This window comes from Mustela erminea, chromosome X, assembly GCF_009829155.1.
Source record: "Mustela erminea isolate mMusErm1 chromosome X, mMusErm1.Pri, whole genome shotgun sequence".
Classification (NCBI taxonomy): domain Eukaryota; kingdom Metazoa; phylum Chordata; class Mammalia; order Carnivora; family Mustelidae; genus Mustela; species Mustela erminea.
The window spans coordinates 41,040,342-41,058,963 of NC_045635.1; the positions used below are offsets into that span (position 1 = coordinate 41,040,342).

At 40.7% G+C, this 18,622-nt stretch overlaps 1 protein-coding gene across 1 annotated transcript in view; it reads left to right on the plus strand.

The window, feature by feature from the left end:
• Positions 1 to 2,212: 2,212 nt before the first annotated feature.
• The window catches only part of RP2 (RP2 activator of ARL3 GTPase), a 50,647-nt gene continuing 34,237 nt past the window's right edge, over positions 2,213 to 18,622 (plus strand). The window contains exon 1 of the mRNA XM_032330820.1: positions 2,213 to 2,513. Coding sequence (XP_032186711.1) covers positions 2,412 to 2,513 — 102 coding nt within the window. The 5' untranslated portion in view covers positions 2,213 to 2,411. The remainder of the gene's footprint in view (positions 2,514 to 18,622) is intronic.

The following is an 18,622-nucleotide window of genomic DNA, read 5'->3' on the forward strand; positions in this document are numbered from 1 at the left end:
GGAATCAGGGTAGGATAGCCGTTCTCAGCCACATATATGGTGTATGCTGATGAGTACGTAAAGGGAGTTGGTTTGCATAGAAAAGTGGTGATGAGAATCTATGGTGGGGAGGAGGGAGAAAAAAAGGAGCAGAAAAAGAGGAGTAAGAAAGAGAAAAAAAAGAGAGCATGACAGAGCTCTATTATTAGCTCTGTTCCTTGGCTTTCTACTCCCCCATTTTAAAATTTTAATTTAATTTGATTCTTTATTTTATTTTTGGGCAGGGGTGCTGGTGGGATGGTGTTTAACAGAATGAGGACTTTATCTTCCCTTTTGCTTAGGGTCCCTGAAAAGATCATTGTCAGATATAGATTTTTGTTTTAGGTTTGATTTTCTCATTAATGAATACTTCAAAACTAGGAGAATTTTCAGGGTTGTTTCTGTAAAATTGGTTTTGTTGTTTGTTCATTAAGAGGAAGAGCATCACTGGGGGACAGAGCTCCCATAGGCATCAGAAGGCCTAAACAGATACTTCTTTACTTTTTTAATTCAGTTGAATCAGAAAGGAATGCATTCAGGGTAGGAGGGAGCACTGGACAACTCAGGCTCTGGGTTTTTCTAGAACCTGGTCAATCATTCTCATTGTGACCACAGATTAGTCCCTTTATCTCCATAGACCTGTTTCCCCCACTGCAACGACATAATGGTCACAATTTTAACATTCTATGACTATAAAATATCTAGGTGTCTTATCCAAAACACCCACACATACACCTTTCATTTCAATTGGAAGAAGAAAAAGTATGTACAGTTTAAAGGCCCTATTGCCTAAGATCTAGAACTTAAATTTGCAGTAATCTCTAATACTTGAGCACATGCCCTTTTCTTCCTGATTGTGTAATAAGAAGCAGGAAGTGAAAAAGGGAACATTCTTAATGCTCAAGTTAAGTCAGAGACTCATTTAGGATATACACTAGTGTGAATAAGTGTGGGAAAGTAAAAAGATAACCAAATTTGAACCTGACCTGATCCACATTTGGTGTCCTACCAAGATGTCAAAATACTCAGACAATCGAAGCAAGAATTTGCCTTTTTTTTTTAAGTGGGGGTTGGGGCAGAGGGAGAGGGAGAGGGAGAGAGAATCTTAAGCAAGCTACACCCCAGAACAGCCTGGGGCAGCAGAGAGCTCCTTCTCACCACCTGAGATCATGCCCTGAACCAGTATCAAGAGTCACACACTTAACCGACTGAGCCACCGAGGCACCCTTTTCTATCACAAAAGCAATACATGTGTATTGCAGTAAACTTGGCCCAAATGAAACAAATGTTAATATTTAGTGTATATATATTTAATACCTTCATACAAACCCTATACCATTTGCTTAGAGCTGACTGCTTATATGGCAATGCTTATGTCCTCCACTAGGTTATAAATTTCACAAGAACCCTTTACTATAAAACCCCCCTCCTTCACGACACACACACTTAATTCACTTTCTTTGATAAGGAATATAGAAAAGAGGTTATAAATACTTCCTTCACTAGCATGCATTCATTCATGTATTCATCTGACAAACGTTTTACTGAGCGTCTACCATGGAGCTGAGCCAGGCCTAAGGAATTCAAAGATACATGCTCTTTTAAGAAAGGCCTTTTGGCCTCAAGAAATTCACATTTCCAAAAGGGAATGAATACACAAATAATTATTTTACTAAGTACTTGTGCAATTTCAGAGTGAAATGTAGGAATATTAAGAAAGCTCAGAAGAGGAGGCAAAAGGGGGTGTGTGGTTGGGGCAAGTTTCCGGAGGGGCGACACTACTCACACGATGTGGCGGGAGGGAGGGGGGAAAACTACGAATTTCAGGGCCTCTTCCTGTGTCAGCCGCAATTCCTGTTCCCTCACCACTTGCATCATAAAACTGAAACTTAATGTTCAACTAGGGAGCCTTCCCGCGCCTAGAACTTGGTAACTGAGAACCAAGGGCAAAAAGACAAGCCTGCCAAAGCGGCACCCTGAGCAGCTAGAGAGCCCCACGGTGTCCTCGGAGGGGCGGGGCCGGACTAGGGGGCGGGGTCGGCTGTGCGTGCGCCAGAGCCCCCAGGACCCGCCACTGGGGGCTGGCGCCGGAGCGGGGCGTGGATTGGTTGTGTGCGTACGTCGACCTCTCCTCATAGGCCGCGCAGGACTGCTCTCGGGGCTTTGATTGGCTCACTGGGCGCTGAATGGTCATTGGCTGCAATGGGTCGTCTGGGCGACTGAGAGGAAAAAAGAGAAGGGGTGTTGGGCCTGGCGGGCTAACCCGGGCTGGGGACGGCTGGGCCGTTTCGCTGGGCGGTGTCCGGAGAGCTACGGGGCCCGGGCGCCCGGGGTTCACGACACACTCCCAGGGGATACCTGAACAAGCGGGCCGGCGGGGAGTGGCCGGGACCATGGGGTGCTTCTTCTCCAACAGGCGGAAGGCTGAGAAGGAGTCGCAGCCCGAGGGCGGGGAGGGGCGGCCGAAGCAGTACAGCTGGGACCAGCGCGAGAAGGTAACCAAAGTCCCGTGGCCCCTGGTCTCAGCCCTTCCAGAGCCGCTCGGCGAGGGTCCCTTGCGGCCCGGGAGCGCGGAGGGGGCCGACCCAGCAGCTGCAGCTCTCTTGCGTGCGCTCTCCTCTCCCACGCGAGTAGTTGAAGTCGGGGGGGAGTGACTTTTTGGGGTGCGGTGAAATACCCCGCTGGAGGGGGCGTCACGGGGAATTGTGAAGCGGTGCAGGGGGCCTTAGAGCTCATTGTCAGAGCCCTGGGGGCTTTCCCTGCGGTCCCAGGATGGACTCCAGGGAAAGAGGTCGTGAATGCCCCGAATCTCAAATCTGCTCATTTCACCCGCAGCGCCCAGCGGGGTTTTGTCCAGTCCTCGAGTTACGCGTGGGACCGATTCTCATCTTTATTCGCAGCTCATGTTCGTCTGTGACTGTTTTCTCTTTTGTCTGCCCTAGCCGGTAAATCTCTTTGGTGCCGAATGGTATATTCCACTGCTGAATTTTCTCAGTTAACAAAGTGGACTCTTGAACGTATGGCTTTGCTTTTTCCTCCTCTTCCAGTTACCCAAAAGGAATAATGAAAATCAAAGTCAGTCTTGACACGTATGTCAGGACTGTATGGTGAAAATAACCAGCATAAACCAAGCAATATTTTGCTATTGTTTTCAATGAATGAAAACGCCCTTCTTTTCACTTTTGTATATAGCCAGCAATGAGACAGCTTTGAAACGTCCCCTAGTGTTGCACAAAACACACTTAGTCATAAATTTCATAATCTTTCCTCTTTCCTCATAGTTCTGCATTTTGTGCTTAGTAAAATACTTTGATAGGTTTGGCAATTACTTTTCTTTTCCAAACAAAAGGATGTTTAGGGGGTATAGCTCAGTGGTAGAGCATTTGACTGCAAAAGGATGTTTAAATAAACGTTATGAACAATTACCTCCTTGCTTGATGCAACATATATTGACCCATGGATACTTTATAGTGAAGTTCATATTCATGTTATGATTTCATAGATTTTCCTGCATGATTTTCAATCGCCAGAATGATTTATTCATGGAAACTCAGTTCTCCAAGTGTCAGATTTAAGCAATGGGAAGCTTTTTGCAGAATTCTGAACTGCGTCTTTCTACCCGGTTTCTCAGATCTTTCTTGGGTTGCATGGTATATTAATTCTCTTATCTGTACTTGATAGCATCATTTTATTGCATAAGAATGGAAAGTACTATGCTTTCTGTCATAGAAGATTGCACCTATCATTCGAAGTTACTTGGCAAACAGTTTTTAAAAGATTGATTTCCTCAGCCTTAGTATTTCTAACAATACTCTTTAACCTTGAATTCTCTGTCATAGAGAGGCTTGTGTATTTGATTTTTACTTTAGCTTTTTGTTTTGAAACCATAGGCTAAAACGAAAGTGCTTTTATTTATTTACTTATTTCGAGTAGTCTCAGTTGTCCTTTGACTCATTACTTCATAAAGATGGTCTTACAGTTAACCTTTATTAACATAATGTTCAGGTTAGTTAGAATCTCATGTTAATCTTTCTCCTTTTATTTATTTTTTTAAGATTTTATTTATTTATTTATTTATTTGAGATAAACAGATGGAGAGGGACGAGCAGACTCTGGGCTGAGCGCACAGGCCAATGCAGAGCTCTTCCACCAGCTTAAGATCATGACCTGAGCCAAAATCAAGAGCCAGAGACCCAACTGACTGAGCCACCCAGGCTTCGCTTTCTCCTTTTAGTTACATGGATGTATTCTGTGATTTTTTTTTCTTTTACCAACTTCTAAACTTTTTGCATATGAGCATATAGTAAACTTTAATTTGTAGACAGTTTTGAGCTTACAGGGAACATTTTTGGAGAATACTAGTAGGTACTGTAGTTGTAGAGGTGTAAGACATATTACTGGGTATGTAAAATAAGTTCATGCTTCTGATACTGTACATGATAAAAGTTAAAGTATTGATCAACTCACCTAGTCAGAATTTTTCTAACTAAATGAGCATTATATTTTGAAAACAACCCAATTAAAAAAAAATCTATTGGATCACTGGAGAAAGAGAATTACTAGTTTACATTTTGAGACAGTGGAGGTACCACTGTACCATTACCCAACATTGCTTTTCCTTTTGGGGATTTTTCTTTAGGAGTATTCTATTTTACTTTGATTTGATTTGGTTTGATTCGTCAGAGAGAGAGAACACTAGCACAAGCAGAGGGAACAGCAGGCAGAGGGAGAAGCAGGCTCCCCGCTGAACAAGGAGCCCGATGTGGGACCCTGGGATCATCACCTGAGCCAGAGGCAGACGCTTAACCGAATGAGCCACCCAGGCATCCCTTCCTTTGGAATTATTAGGAGCATACTCTAGGGTGCCTCATTTTATATGATTTTTAAAGATTTTTTTTCTAGTTCTTCATCTCTCATGAGGCCAATTTAGGCTAGTGTTCGAATGCTCTGTATTAGTCCAGTGATACTTCTACTGAGTTTAGCACAGTCTTGCTTGGTCCTAAAAGATTTTAGTTGTACCTTAAAAGGAACAGAATGCAAATACAGCCCAGAGAATGTAAGTGAGATGTTTTAAATTTACATCAGACAATTACCATTCAACTTAAAAACATAATCCATTGCCTGAAAAGTTTCCTTGCAATTTGGAAAAGTGGTGTTTAAATTTTTCCTTAGGTTGTGTAATCAGAGTATCTTTGTCAAGAGGCACCCTCTGGGCTTTGGGTTTTGAGTTGTGTAATTGGGTCAGTCTTGGGGGACTGAAGCTAGGAGCAATTGTTTCAATTAGAATGTTTGGAGACTAAGTGTTGTCATGGCGACTGATATACTGTAATCAACAGTGTATGAAGCTTATGTTCTATCGCTGCTAACTTTGAAAAAGTGAAAAGCTTACTGTACAACTACTACATTGGAATGAGAAATATTTTTAGATTGTAAGATTTTTTAAAACGTCAAAACATATGGGGCACCTGGGTGGTTCAGTGGGTTAAGCCTCTGCCTTCGGCTCAGGTCATGATCTCAGGGTCCTAGGATTGAGCCCCACATCGGGCTCTCTGCTCAGCAGGGATCCTGCTTCCCCACACCCTCTGCCTACTTGCGATCTCTCTCTCTGTGTCAAATAAATAAATAAGATCTTTTTTTTTTTTTTTTTATTTGTCAGAGAGAGAGGGAGAGAGAGCGAGCACAGGCGGACAGAATGGCAGACAGAGGCAGAGGGAGAAGCAGGCTCCCTGCCAAGCAAGGAGCCCGATGTGGGACTCGATCCCAGGACGCTGGGATCATGACCTGAGCCGAAGGCAGCGGCTTAACCCACTGAGCCACCCAGGCGTCCCAATAAATAAGATCTTTTTTAAAAAGTCATAACATGTAGTGTGTTATTAATGTCAGGGGTAGAATTTAGTGATTCATCAGTTGCATATAACACCCTGTGCTTAATTCCATTAAGGGCCCTTCTTAATGCCCATTCCCCAATTACCTCATCCCATCTCCCTCCTCCCCTCATTCACTATTGTCAAGAGTCTCTTATGGTTTACCTCTCTCTCCATTTTTACCTTATTTTATTTTTCCTTCCCTTCCCCTGTGTTCATCTGTTTTGTTTCTTAAGTTCCACATATAAGTGAAATCATTTGGTATTTGTCTTTCTCTGACTTAGTTCATTTAGCATAGAGGGTATTACTCTAGTTCCATCCATTTTTAAATTACTTGGAAAGAAATGCTTTTATCCTTTTTATCTATATGCTGCCTCTCATGGCTAGGCAAATTATTCAATATATAGGTACTCAAACACCAAGGAAGACTCAAAATTATAAAAATTATCCCTGCTCTTTAAGAGCTGACTGCTTTTATTGAGTTAAAACAGGAAATATTTAAGTGCAAACAAGGAAAATATGAGTGGTACAGAAAAGTAGTTTTCATTTTCCAGTTATTCATACCATTACTTCTCCTAGATAATAGCAATGAGGATTAGTCCTCTAAACAATGATGGCATAAGTATGAAAATTGTGAATTTGAGTATGGGCAACACATCATGTATCCATTACATTTGTCTCATATTTGATAGAAATAAAACTGAACAAAAGCCTTATACCAGAGATTCAAGTAACTGCATTTTATTTGGTGTCTGTTTCATGACTTTGGATAAAGCAGCCCATTCATGCATTTCAGGTTCTTGGCTATAAAATGCGACTGTGCCAAAGATTTCTCTACTGTTGAACAGGGTGAAGCACTGTCCTGACAAAAGGGGGTTAGACAGTAATGATCACCTGTGAAGATAGAACTCAGACCAGAGATTGGACAGGACACAACTGGTCTTATTATAAAAGCAGATCATAATTCCTGGGGTGGTTCCTCAGTGGAAGGCATGGCTTTGTGAGGAACTGATCTCCACATTAGTCAAAAGATTCAGACAGCGGTTCGATGGCCACTTATTAGAAAGAAGTATCTGCTCTGAGTAGGGGGGCTAAATGCTGTTTTTAGCCTTTTAAATCTGTAAAGTACATATTCTAGGTATCCATTGCTGCCTACCAAACCAAACTGCTCTAAAACTCAGTGGCTTAGACTAATGGCAAGTATTTATTTTGTTCACAACTCGGCAATTTGGGTAGGGTATAGCAAGGTTGGCTCTCTGCCATATCAGATGCGGCAGTTCGAGTGGGGGCCCAAGGATCTCCTTTCAATACGGCTTAATGGCAGTGCTGGCTGGCAAGTTGATCCTGGAGTTTGGCTAGGCTGAGGGCCAGCGGCCTCTTCATGCAGTCTAAGCTTCTGCACAGCATGATGGCTGGGTTCCAAGGGCAGGTGTCCTCTAAGAGAGACCAGGAGAAGCTGCATGGCTTTTCAAACTAGGCTCTTAAGTGATGTACCTTGCTTTGCCACATTCTCTTGGTTGAGGTAGTCACAAATGCCCACCCATTTGTGGTCCTCCTCCATGGGAGGAGGATCAAAGAATTTGTCTACAGGTTTTTAAATCTTTTACATAAAGTTGTTGTTACTTGGTTACTTTGTTTTTTAAAGGTGGTAAGTAGCTCTTTGTTTATTCATTTTATGAACAGCTTTATCACTAATCATCAGGGAAGTGCAGATTAAAACCACAGTGAGGGGTGCCTGGGTGGCTCAGTGCATTAAGCCTCGGGAGTCTTGATTTCAGGCTCAGGTCATGATCTCTGTGTCATGAGATAGAGCCCCATGTTGGGCTTGGCACTCAGCAGGGAGTCTGCTTGAGATTCTCTCCCTCTCACTTTGCTCCTCCCCCTGCTTGAGAGCGTGGTCTTTCTTTCTCAAATAAATAAATAAATCATTAAAAAAAATACAATGACGTATCACCTCACACCTGCCAGAATGGCTAAAATCAAAAACTCAAGAAACAAGTGTTGGCTAGGATGTGGAGCAAAAGGCATCCTCTTGCACCGTTACTGTTGGTGGAAACATGCACTGGGGTGGAATACAAGGTGGAAGCTCCTCAAAAAATAAAAAGTAGAACTACCCCACTATCCGTAATCACACTACTGGGTAGTTGCCCAAAAAATGCGAAACACTAATTTGCACCCCCGTGTTTATTGCAGCATCATTCACAATAGCCAAATTATGGAAGCAGCCCAAGTTTCCCATCAACAGATGAATGGATAAAGAAGATGTGGTGTCCATGTAATGGAATAATACTCAGCCACAGAAAAAATGAAATCTTGCCATTTGCAAAAACATGGATGGAGCTAGAGAGTATAATGCTAAACAAAATAAGAGACAAATAGCATATGATTTCACTTATGTGGAGTTTAAGAAACAAATGAACAAAGGAAAAAAAAGACAAACCAGAAAACAGACTTGTAACTGTAAAGAACAAACTGGTGGTTACCAGAGGGGAGGTTGGCGGAGCGGGGATGAGTAAAACAGGTAAAGGGGATCAAGAATATACTTACCTTGGTGAGCACTGGCTAACGTATGGAACTGCTGAATCACTATATTGTACACCTGAAACATAACATTGTATGTTAACTACACTGGAATGAAAATTTGAAAACCAGAAAAATATATCTTGGTGTCCTAAAAAGGACTAGAAATAAATGTCTAAATTATCTAAAGTTTTGGTAAGAAGCAGACCTTATTTTTATAATCAGATATACTTGCAGTGTATGTAAATAGAAATATTAATAAAAATGTGATCTCTGGGGGAAAATATGTGATTAATGAATGGATACCTATAAAAGACTAATACAGATTTCTGCTTGACTCTTATTTTATTATAATACTATTCAAATTTGTATAAGCATGAAGCCAGGCATAAATCCCATATGTTTACACCATCCTAAAGTGATTAAATAAAAAGAAAAATTGAAGCACATGGAAGTATGAAACTAATAAAATTGAACAGTTTTAATATAAAAAATAGCTTTATTGACATACATCTACCATACAGTTTACTCACTTAAAGTATATAGTTCAGTAGTTTTAGTAAGTTCACAGGGTTATTTACCATCACTAAAATTTTAGAACATTTTCATTCCCCACAAAAGAAACCCATACCTATTAGTAGTTATTCCCACTTCCCTCTCCACCCCCCCCACCAGCCTTGGGAAACCACAATTTTACTTTCTATCTCTGCAGATTTGCCTATTTTACACATTTCATATAAATGGAATCAGACAGTATTTGGCCTTTTGTTAACTGGCTTTTTTCACTTAGCATGTCTTTGAGAGTCATGCATATTGTAACAATCATCAGTGCAGTATTCCTTTTTATTAGTGAATACTATTCCACAGAATAGATATTTACTTATAAATTTTACTTGTCCAATTTATTTATCCATTCATCAATTGATGGACATTTGGGTTGTTTTCACTTTTCGACCATTACAAATAATGCTGCTATGAATATTTGTGTACAATTTTTTATGTGGACATAATATTTCTCTTGGGAATATACCTAGGCATGGTATTCCTGAGTCCTATAGTAATTCTATGTTTAACTTTTTGAAGATCTGCTGAACTTTTTTAAAGTGTCTGCACCATTTTATATTTCTACCAACAGTGTGCAGAGGGTTCAAATTTCTTCACTTACACAAAGTTTTGGTAAAGGGGAAAAGCACAGAGAGTGAAAAGTATATGGGACTGGGGTTTTAATTTGTATTCTATACACCAGTATACCTTATTGGGGAAGGCCTTTAGCTTTTCCAGCCCTCAATTTCTTAACATCCACTCCAGTTCTCGAATTCTTTGAGCGTCTCTGCGCAGGGAGGGTAAGCATGGCTAGATGCATTCAGGCAAATCAGGGTGAAGAAAGGGAATGTGATAGGATGTAAAATTAGGTTAAGATTAGGTTAGATGGGGACGCCTGGGTGGCTCAGTTGGTTAAGCGGCTGCCTTCGGCTCAGGTCATGATCCCAGCGTCCTGGGATCGAGTCCCACATCGGGCTCCTTGCTTGGCGGGGAGCCTGCTTCTCCCTCTGCCTCTGCCTGCCACTCTGTCTGCCTGTGCTTGCTCTCGCTTCTCTCTCTATGACAAGTAAATAAATAAAATCTTTAAAAAAAAAAAGATTAGGTTAGATGGTATGGAAAATCCTTTTCAAACCTAAAATTTCATAATTCTATTTTGTGGTTATGAATTTAGCAACACAGTGAACTAATATACAGTGTTTCACCTTCTTTTGTCCTCAGTGTACGTAAGATCAAGGTACTGGTATTTATTATTATTTCTTTTTTTTGGAAGATTTTATTTATTTATTTAACAGAGTTCACAAGTAGGCAGAGAGGTAGGCAGAGAGAGGGGGAAGCAGGCTCCCCGCTGAGCAGAGAGCCTGATGCGGGGCTCGATCCCAGGACCCTGAGATCATGACCTGAGCCGAAGGCAGAGGCTCAACCCACTGAACCACCCAGGTGCCCCTATTATTATTTTTATAATTTCATGGCATTGCCACTTTCATTTATGAAATAACCTTTCAGCTATGTAGCTGTGTAGTCCTAAAACTGATTTAATGATGTTGAAATTTTTTTTAAAGATTTTATTTATTTATTTGACAGAAAGATCACAAGTAGGCAGAGAGGCAGGCAGGGGGGGGGGGAAGCAGGCTCCCTGCTGAGCAGAGAGCCCAATGCAGGGCTCAATCCCAGGACCCCAAGATCATGACCTGAGCCGAAGGCAGAGGCTTAACCCACTGAGCCACCCAGGTACCCCACAATGTTGAAATTTTAAGTAATTTTATTTTAAATGCAGTATAACTTACATACAGTGAAATTTACCCTTTTAAAATATAAAGTTATGAAAATCAAAACCTCAGTGAGATACCACCTCACACCAGTCAGAATGGTTAAAATTAACAAGTCAGGAAATGACAGATGCTGGCGAGGATGCAGAGAAAGGGAAACCCTCCTACACTGTTGGTGGGAATGCAAGCTGGTACAACCATTCTGGAAAACACTCATGAAAAGCATGGAGGTTCCTCAAAAAGTTGAAAATAGAGCTACCCTATGACCCAGCAATCGCACTACTGGGTATTTACCCTAAAGATACAAATGTAGTGATCCGAAGGGGCACGTGCACCTGAATGTTTATAACAAGCAATGTCCACGATAGCTAAACTATGGAAAGAACCTAGATGTCCATCAACAGATGAATGGATAAAGAAGATGTGGTATATATATACAATGGAATACTATGCAGCCATCAAAAGAAATGAAATCTTGCCATTTGTGATGATGTGGATGGAACTAGAGGGTATTATGCTTAGCGAAATAAATCAATCAGAGAAAGACAATTATCATATGATCTCCCTGATATGAAGAAGTTGAGAGGCAACATTGGGGGCTTGGGGGGTAGGAAAAGAGTAAATGAAACAAGATGGGATTGGGAGGGAGACAAATCATAAGAGACTCTTAATCTCACAAAACAAACTGAGGGTTGGGGGGGGAAGGGGGTAGGGAGAGGTTGGTGGAGTTATGGACATTGGGGAAGGTGTGTGCTATGGTGAGTGCTGTGAAGTGTGTAAACCTGGCAATTCACAGACCTGTACCCCTGGGGCTAATAGTATAGTATATATTAATTTTAAAAAATTTTATAGGGTTGCTGGGGGGAGGGGGTTTGGGAGAAGGGGGTGGGATTATGGACATTGGGGAGGGTATGTGCTTTGGTGAGTGCTGTGAAGTGTGTAAACCTGGTGATTCACAGACCTGTACTCCTGGGGATAAAAATATGTGTTTATAAAAAATAAAAAATTAAAAAAAAAATTTTAATTAAAAAAAAAAGTGTACAGCTATGAGTTTTGGCAAATGAAAGTAGTTGAGTAACTGATCACCACAATCGAGATATAGAACAGTTCCATCATACCTCCAAATTTCCTTGTGTTCTTTTTATAGTCAACTCCGCCCCCAGCTTCTGATCAGTTTTTTTATTTATCCCATCATGTTTCATTTTTTCCTTCCCTATCCCCATGACCCCTGCTCTGCCTCTTAAATTCCTCATACCAGAGAAATCATATGATAGCTGTCTTTCTCTGATTGAGTTATTCTGATCAGTTTTTTAGCCTTACAGTTTTGTCTTTTTTCAAAAAGTTTTATTTATTTAAGTAATCTCTACCACCCCACGTGGGACTCAAACTCTTGACCTGGTGATCAAGAGTTATACCCTCTACCAACTAAACCTGCCGGGCATCCTTATCCCTATAGTTCTGTCTTTTTGAGAATGTCATATAAGTGGGATCATGTAGTGTGTAACCTTTTGAGTCTGCCTCCTTTCACTTAGCATGATAATTTTAAAATTCAGCCATGTTGTTGCATGTATCAGGAGTTCCTTTTTACTGTTGAGTAGTATTGCATTATATGGGTATACCATATTTGTTTATCCGTTCACCAGTTGAGGAACATTGGGGTTGTTTTCAGTCTGGGTAATGGTGAATAAAGCTACATAAACATTTGCATGCAGTTTTTGAGTGAACATAATTTTTCACTTCATTTGGGTGAATACCTAGGAGTGGGATTACTGACTCACATGGACATTTTATATTGAACTTTATAAGAAACTGCCAAACTATTTTCCAAAGTGGCTATGCCAGTTTGCATTCTTACCAGCAACATACAAGATGCTATGGTGGCAGTTGCTATGCCACCAGCACTTGGTATGGTCAAGGTTTTTTTTTTTTTTTTTTTAAATTTTAGGCATTCTAATAGGCATGTAGTGGTATTCCATTGTCATTTAACTTGCATATCGCTGATGACTAACGATGTTGAGGATTTTTCCATGTACTTATTTGCCATCCATATATTTACTTTGGTGAAGTGCTTATTAAAATCTTTTGCCCCTTTTTTACTAGTTTGTTTTCTTAAATGACATTTGAGGCTTTTTTTTTAATATATCCTGGATACAAATCCCTTGTCATATGTGTGTTTTGCATATTTTTACCCCAATTAATGGTTTGTCTTCTCTTAACAGTGTCTTTTGAAGAATAAAAATTTTCTTTTTTTTTAAATGATTTTATTTATTTATTTTACAGAAAGACACAGCAAGAGAGGGAACACAAGCAGGGAGAGTGGGAGAGGGAGAAGCAGGCTTCCTGCTGAGCAGGGAGCCCAATGTGGGGCTCGATCCCAGGATCCTGGGATCATGATCTGAGCTGAAGGCAGATGCTTAATGACTGAGGCACCTGGCGCCCCCCAAAATTTTCTATTTTGATAAAACTCCAGTTTTCAATTTTTTCTTTTGTGGATTGTGTTTTTGGTTTCACATGTAGAAAATCTTTGCCTAACCAAGATTACAACAATTTTCTCCTCTGCTTTCTTCTAGAAGTTGTAGAGTTTCGGTTTTACAGTTGGGTTTTGTGATCCATTTTGAGTTAATTGCTATATATGGTACAAAATATGAGAGATTCTTTTTCTTTTTTTACATACAGATTTCCAGTTGTTCCAATAACATTTGTTGAAAAGACTATCCTTTCTGTATTGAATTGCCTTTGCACCTTTGCCAATGTAACATAAGTCTATTTTTGAACTCTCTACTCTGTTCCATTGATTTAAGTGCCAGTAAACATTGGTTTCTGTTTGAATATGGTTAAATGTGAAGAAGCAACCGAGAAAATATACTTAGGAGCCAGACTGCCTAGGTCTGAGACTGAGCGCAAGCACTTACTAACTGTGTAACTTAGGGCAAGTCATTTAGCCTCTGAATAGCTAAATTTTCTCATCTGTAAGACAGAAATAATAGTACACAACTCTTACAGGGGTTTTTATGAGTATTTTTAAAGAGATGTTCTTTATTTGAGAGAGAGAGAGAGCGTCTGTGTGCTGGGAGGATGGAGCGGCCAAGGGGGAAGGAGAGAGCAGGCGGAGCCCATTGCCCTGGATCTCGCCACCCTGAGAGCATGACCTGAGCTGAAATCAGGAGTCAGGTGCTCAATCAACTAAAACCCATCATGTCCCGGGGTTTTTATGATATTGAGTGAATGATTATAAAGCAGTGAGAATGGTATCTCATACCTATAAGAGTGCTTCTTACACTCCAGAGCTTTATTTTGGACTTCTTTGCAGACAGGCTTTCCACTGAAATTGACAAATTCATCATTTCATCTCAGATTATCATTATGGAAGTTTACCCGTGGAGATGAATTTTAATGGAAAATTCGGATTGCTACTCAGTAAAACAATAAGATGTTTACTTTCATTTTCTGTTAGGAAAATACTGCTTAACTTAGTTTATTAGCTGTCTCAGGTGAATTGCAGCTGTTGAAATGTTTTCTTTGATTCTGAAAGTGTATCTACTGTCGTTTATGGATTATAGTAAGAAATACAGCCCAAACTAAGCTCACTTCATAAGTGGCTCTCGTGAAAAGGTAACTTGGAATATGACCTTTCCATGTTTGTGATTTGGGGCATTTTACCTGAGAACTAGTAACTCTTGAAAAATGACTATGGTACTAAGCTTCAGATTATTTATTATTACTTTTTGTTTTGAAGAACTTTCAGGATTTGTTGAGAAAGTACAGCAACATAAATCCTAAATTTCTCCTTTGTAGACCGCATTGACAGTCCAAATAATTTTATACTTTAGAACTCTTTTGCTTAGAGGAGCTTTAACTATAGCATGAATTTCTCCCCCTAACTAGAAGAACTGAGGTGTCCAGATAAAGTACTTAGAAGAATAGTAAAATTACATTTAACTTCTCATCATTGGCAGTTGTTAGAGACTGAGTATTTGTGTCCCTCCAAAATTCCCATGTTGGAGCCCTAACTCTCTGTGTGGCTGTGTTTGGAGATGGGGCCTCCAAGGAAGTAATTATGGTTAAAGGAGATCATAGGTTGGGGTCCTTATCTGATAGGATTAGTGTCCTTATGAGAAGTGACAGCACAGAGCTTGCCCTGCGCTCACCAGGGAAGGCCATGTGAGGAGGATATAAGGGAGAAGGCAGCTGTTTGCTGTCTGCCAGCCAGAGAGAGAGGTCTCACAGGAAACCAACTGTGATGGCACCTTAATCTTGGACTTCCCAGCCTCCAGACTGAGAGACATAAATTTCTGTTGTTTAAGCCATCTGGTCTGTTATTTTGTTGTGGCAACCATTCTTAGTCTGTCTCAGGCTGCCATAACAAAATAGCATAGACTAGGTGGCTTAAACAGCAGACATTTATTTATTAGATGGTTCTAGAGACTTGAGAAGTCCAAGATCAAGGTACCAGCAGATGGAGCGTCTGGTATCAAAGGTAAATACTGCTGGACATTAGTTAAAGCATTGAAAAGAGATTTTATTCAGTAACTGCTGACAGTAGGGGACAGAGCTGAGCTGCGTTCCAGTTTGTGGAGAGGTGATTTCAGCAATTTTATCAGGAAAATGAGGGAGCAGGGAGAGTCAGAGAAGTGAAAATTATAAAGTTGGTCAGTGTAAATGTGATTACACCAGCTGTGTTTGTTCACTCACAGTTATCAAAGTTAGAATTCTGTCCTCCCACAGAGACTGGTAGACAGAGGCCCTGTCCTTCCTGGTAGTTATATTTCAAAGGAATGACTCTCAGGTCCTTGGAAAAGATATTTCTGTGTTTTAAGATTTACATATTCACAACTGTGGAGCCCTTTTTAATCAATGCTCTAAGAAAGGAAGGTCAGGGGCCTATTATCAGGTATTAGCTAGAACACATAGTAAATTTCCCTGGCAGGAAAATTTTATCCCCCAGGGGTAGGGGGGTAGAGTCCTTCTAGAGACGTGGCTTGTGCTGCTAGAAGCCATGCTGGAGTTTGGTCAAGTCTCTCACAGCAGGGATTTGGACAGAATTGTAATGTGCCCAGAGTTCTGCAGTTCTCACTGGTGAGGGCCTGCTCTCTGGCTCATATTCTGCTGCATTCAACGGCCTTTCCTCTATTGTGTGCACAGGGAGGGAGGGAGATGAGACAGAGGGAGGAATAGAGGAAGGTCTTTTCTTCTAAGAGCACTAATCTCATCATGAGGCCCTGCCCTTGTGACTTCTTTTAAACCTGAGCGGACTAACTCCCCAGTACCCCAGTACCATCACTTCCTGGGCTAGGGCTTCAGCGTTTGAATTTGGAGAAGCTAGAGGTATTCCGTACATAACACTTCAGGTGCCGACTCAGGTAGCAGCTCAGTGATTTCGAAGGTAAAAGTGGCTATTATTTCAGCATTTGCAACAAGTCTTAACTGCAACTTCTGATAGAGTACTAATTGTATTATAAACAACCTAGTTGAAATTTCTCAAATGCTATACATCTTATGTATCATTTCCATGCAAAACAAATTCACTGAATTCCTTTAAGTAACAGGTATTAACTGTTTTTTTTTTTTAAAGATTTTACTTATTTGAAAGAGCACACATGGGGGTGGCGGCAGAGAGAATGAAAAAAGCAGAGCAGACTCCTTACTGAGCCAGGAGCCTGACCTGCGGATCCCAGGACCCCAAGATCAAGACCTGAGCCAAAGGCAGATGCTTAACCAGCTCAGCCACCCAGGCGCCCCTACTGTTTTATTATTTTTTTAAATTTTTATCCAAACACTGGTTTGTTCCCTACTTAACTCTCAGATAAATGTGCTTGCAAATGTTTGAACTTGTTATCCATATCTCAAGCAAAGATGATTTGGCCAGAATCTTGAACCCTAAATTAATTCCCCAGGAGAATACACACAAAGTTTTACATCAGAGTTTTAAGGAGTTTCTGGGAAGATTCTACTTGCCCAGTGGGTTTGAGGCTTTGGTAGAGACAGGCCAACTCCTGGGCCCCTTTTGCCTACACCTAATCCTGGTGCTCTTGATCTTCTCAGCCCCACTGTGGGGGGTGGACTGGTGCCAAGGTGACAGGCTGAAGAAGACCAGACAATGTTCCTACGCTCCATAAGGCCTAAAGCAGAACTCTCGGATGTTCCCTTTTCTCCACTTTAAGGCCTGGATTAGATCCAGATCCCATTAGCCTGCTCCATGCCCACATTCCCATTCCCTTCACTGGCTCTTCCAAGTGGAAGGCAGCTGCAGCTTGCTTTTACCACAGGTATGGGAGAGAAGAGAATGTAAAAAGGAGAACCCCAGCCCTGATATTAAGAGTGCCTCCGCCTCCTTCTGTGTAATTATCTTTCTACTTAGAAGTTGGCCAACTCGAACAGTGACCTGACTGAATGTCCCTGAGAATATCATGTTGTTCTTGATCATTATCAGGGTCTCTCTTCTGGAGAATGGGCAGTGGAGAAGTGTGTGATGACCAAACCTAGTTAACTCTTCACGTTTGTTTATTAAAGAGACACGTGGGGACCACCTACCTTAGATTACACACGCTGAGGTAATCAAGATTAAGTAGTTAAAATGGATTCACTATTGGTGTGTGGAGTGCCTCTGGCTGCCAGGCACTGTTCTGGGTTCAGGGGAAATGGGTGGGCAAAACAGATAATCCTTTTCCTCATGGAGCTTACATCCATAATGGAGGATTGGTAGAATAAAGACGATAAATATGATGCATCCATAGTGCATTAAAAGGAAGCTAAGTGCTTTGGAGAAAAATAAAGAAGGGTAAAGAGGTAGTATTGGAGGAGGTGTTTCAGTTTTAAATAGATTGGTTACAGGACGGGACGGACACTGGTATTTAATGTAATATAGGTACTCTGAAAAGGGAGAGCAGGCTTCTGATTGAGGAAACTGGAAAGCTTTACAGAAGTTTGACAGGTGGACAAGAACTAGGAGAAGGAAGGCCGTCTGGGCAAAGGGGAGTTGGAGGACATAGGTCACAGCAAGTGCTTCCAGTTTACTGAAGAATAAATTCCCATAGGAGATCAATAGGACTTAGGAGTAAAATGTAAGCTGTTATCACATAATAGTGACTTACACTGAAAGATTTTCTAATACTGAACCATTTGCGCTCAACTTGGTTGTGGTGCTTTCTCTTTTTATAGGATTGATTTAATTTGCAGGGTTTTTTTTTTTCTTTCCCCTATCTATAGATGTGGGTGAAATGAACCTAAAATCTTCTGTCGTTATGTCTTTGTTTTTCTTACTAGGGTCTAGCCAGACAGGCTAATAGCATGAGTTAGGACTGTTCCTTCTTCTATTGCCTTTATGGGTTTGCATGAACCTGGGATAAATAAAATTGGAATCTGCTTATAAAACCATCTGGGCCTGGTGTTTTCTTTGTGGGAACACTTAGCCCACTGGTTGTATTTCTTTAGTAGTAATAGCATTTTATTTAAGCATTTAACTTCCTCTGGAGTGAGTTGTGGTTTTTTTTTTTTAAGTTATTTTTTTAAGAGATTTGTTCATTTCATAGACAAAATCTCTTAAAACTTATTGGTATATGGTTATTGATACTATTCTCCTTTAACCTCTTTTTATGGTAATATCCCCCTTTTTATTCATACTGTTCGTGTTTCGTTCTTCTTTCCCTGGTCATTCTTGCCAGAAGTTTGCCTCTTTTTTGCCCCCCAAAGCATATTTTTGGCTTTGCTGATGTTTTGTTTTATATATTTAATACTTAAGTTACTCATTTCTACTATTTATCTTTTTTCTCCTACTTTCTGCAGGTTTATTGTTTATTGTCTAATTTCTTAAGATGGACATTTAACTGATTTTGAGTGTTTTTACTATAGCTATTTAAGGTTAGAGATTTCCTTCAAAGCACTGTCTTTGCTGCATCCCAAATGTGGTGCCTT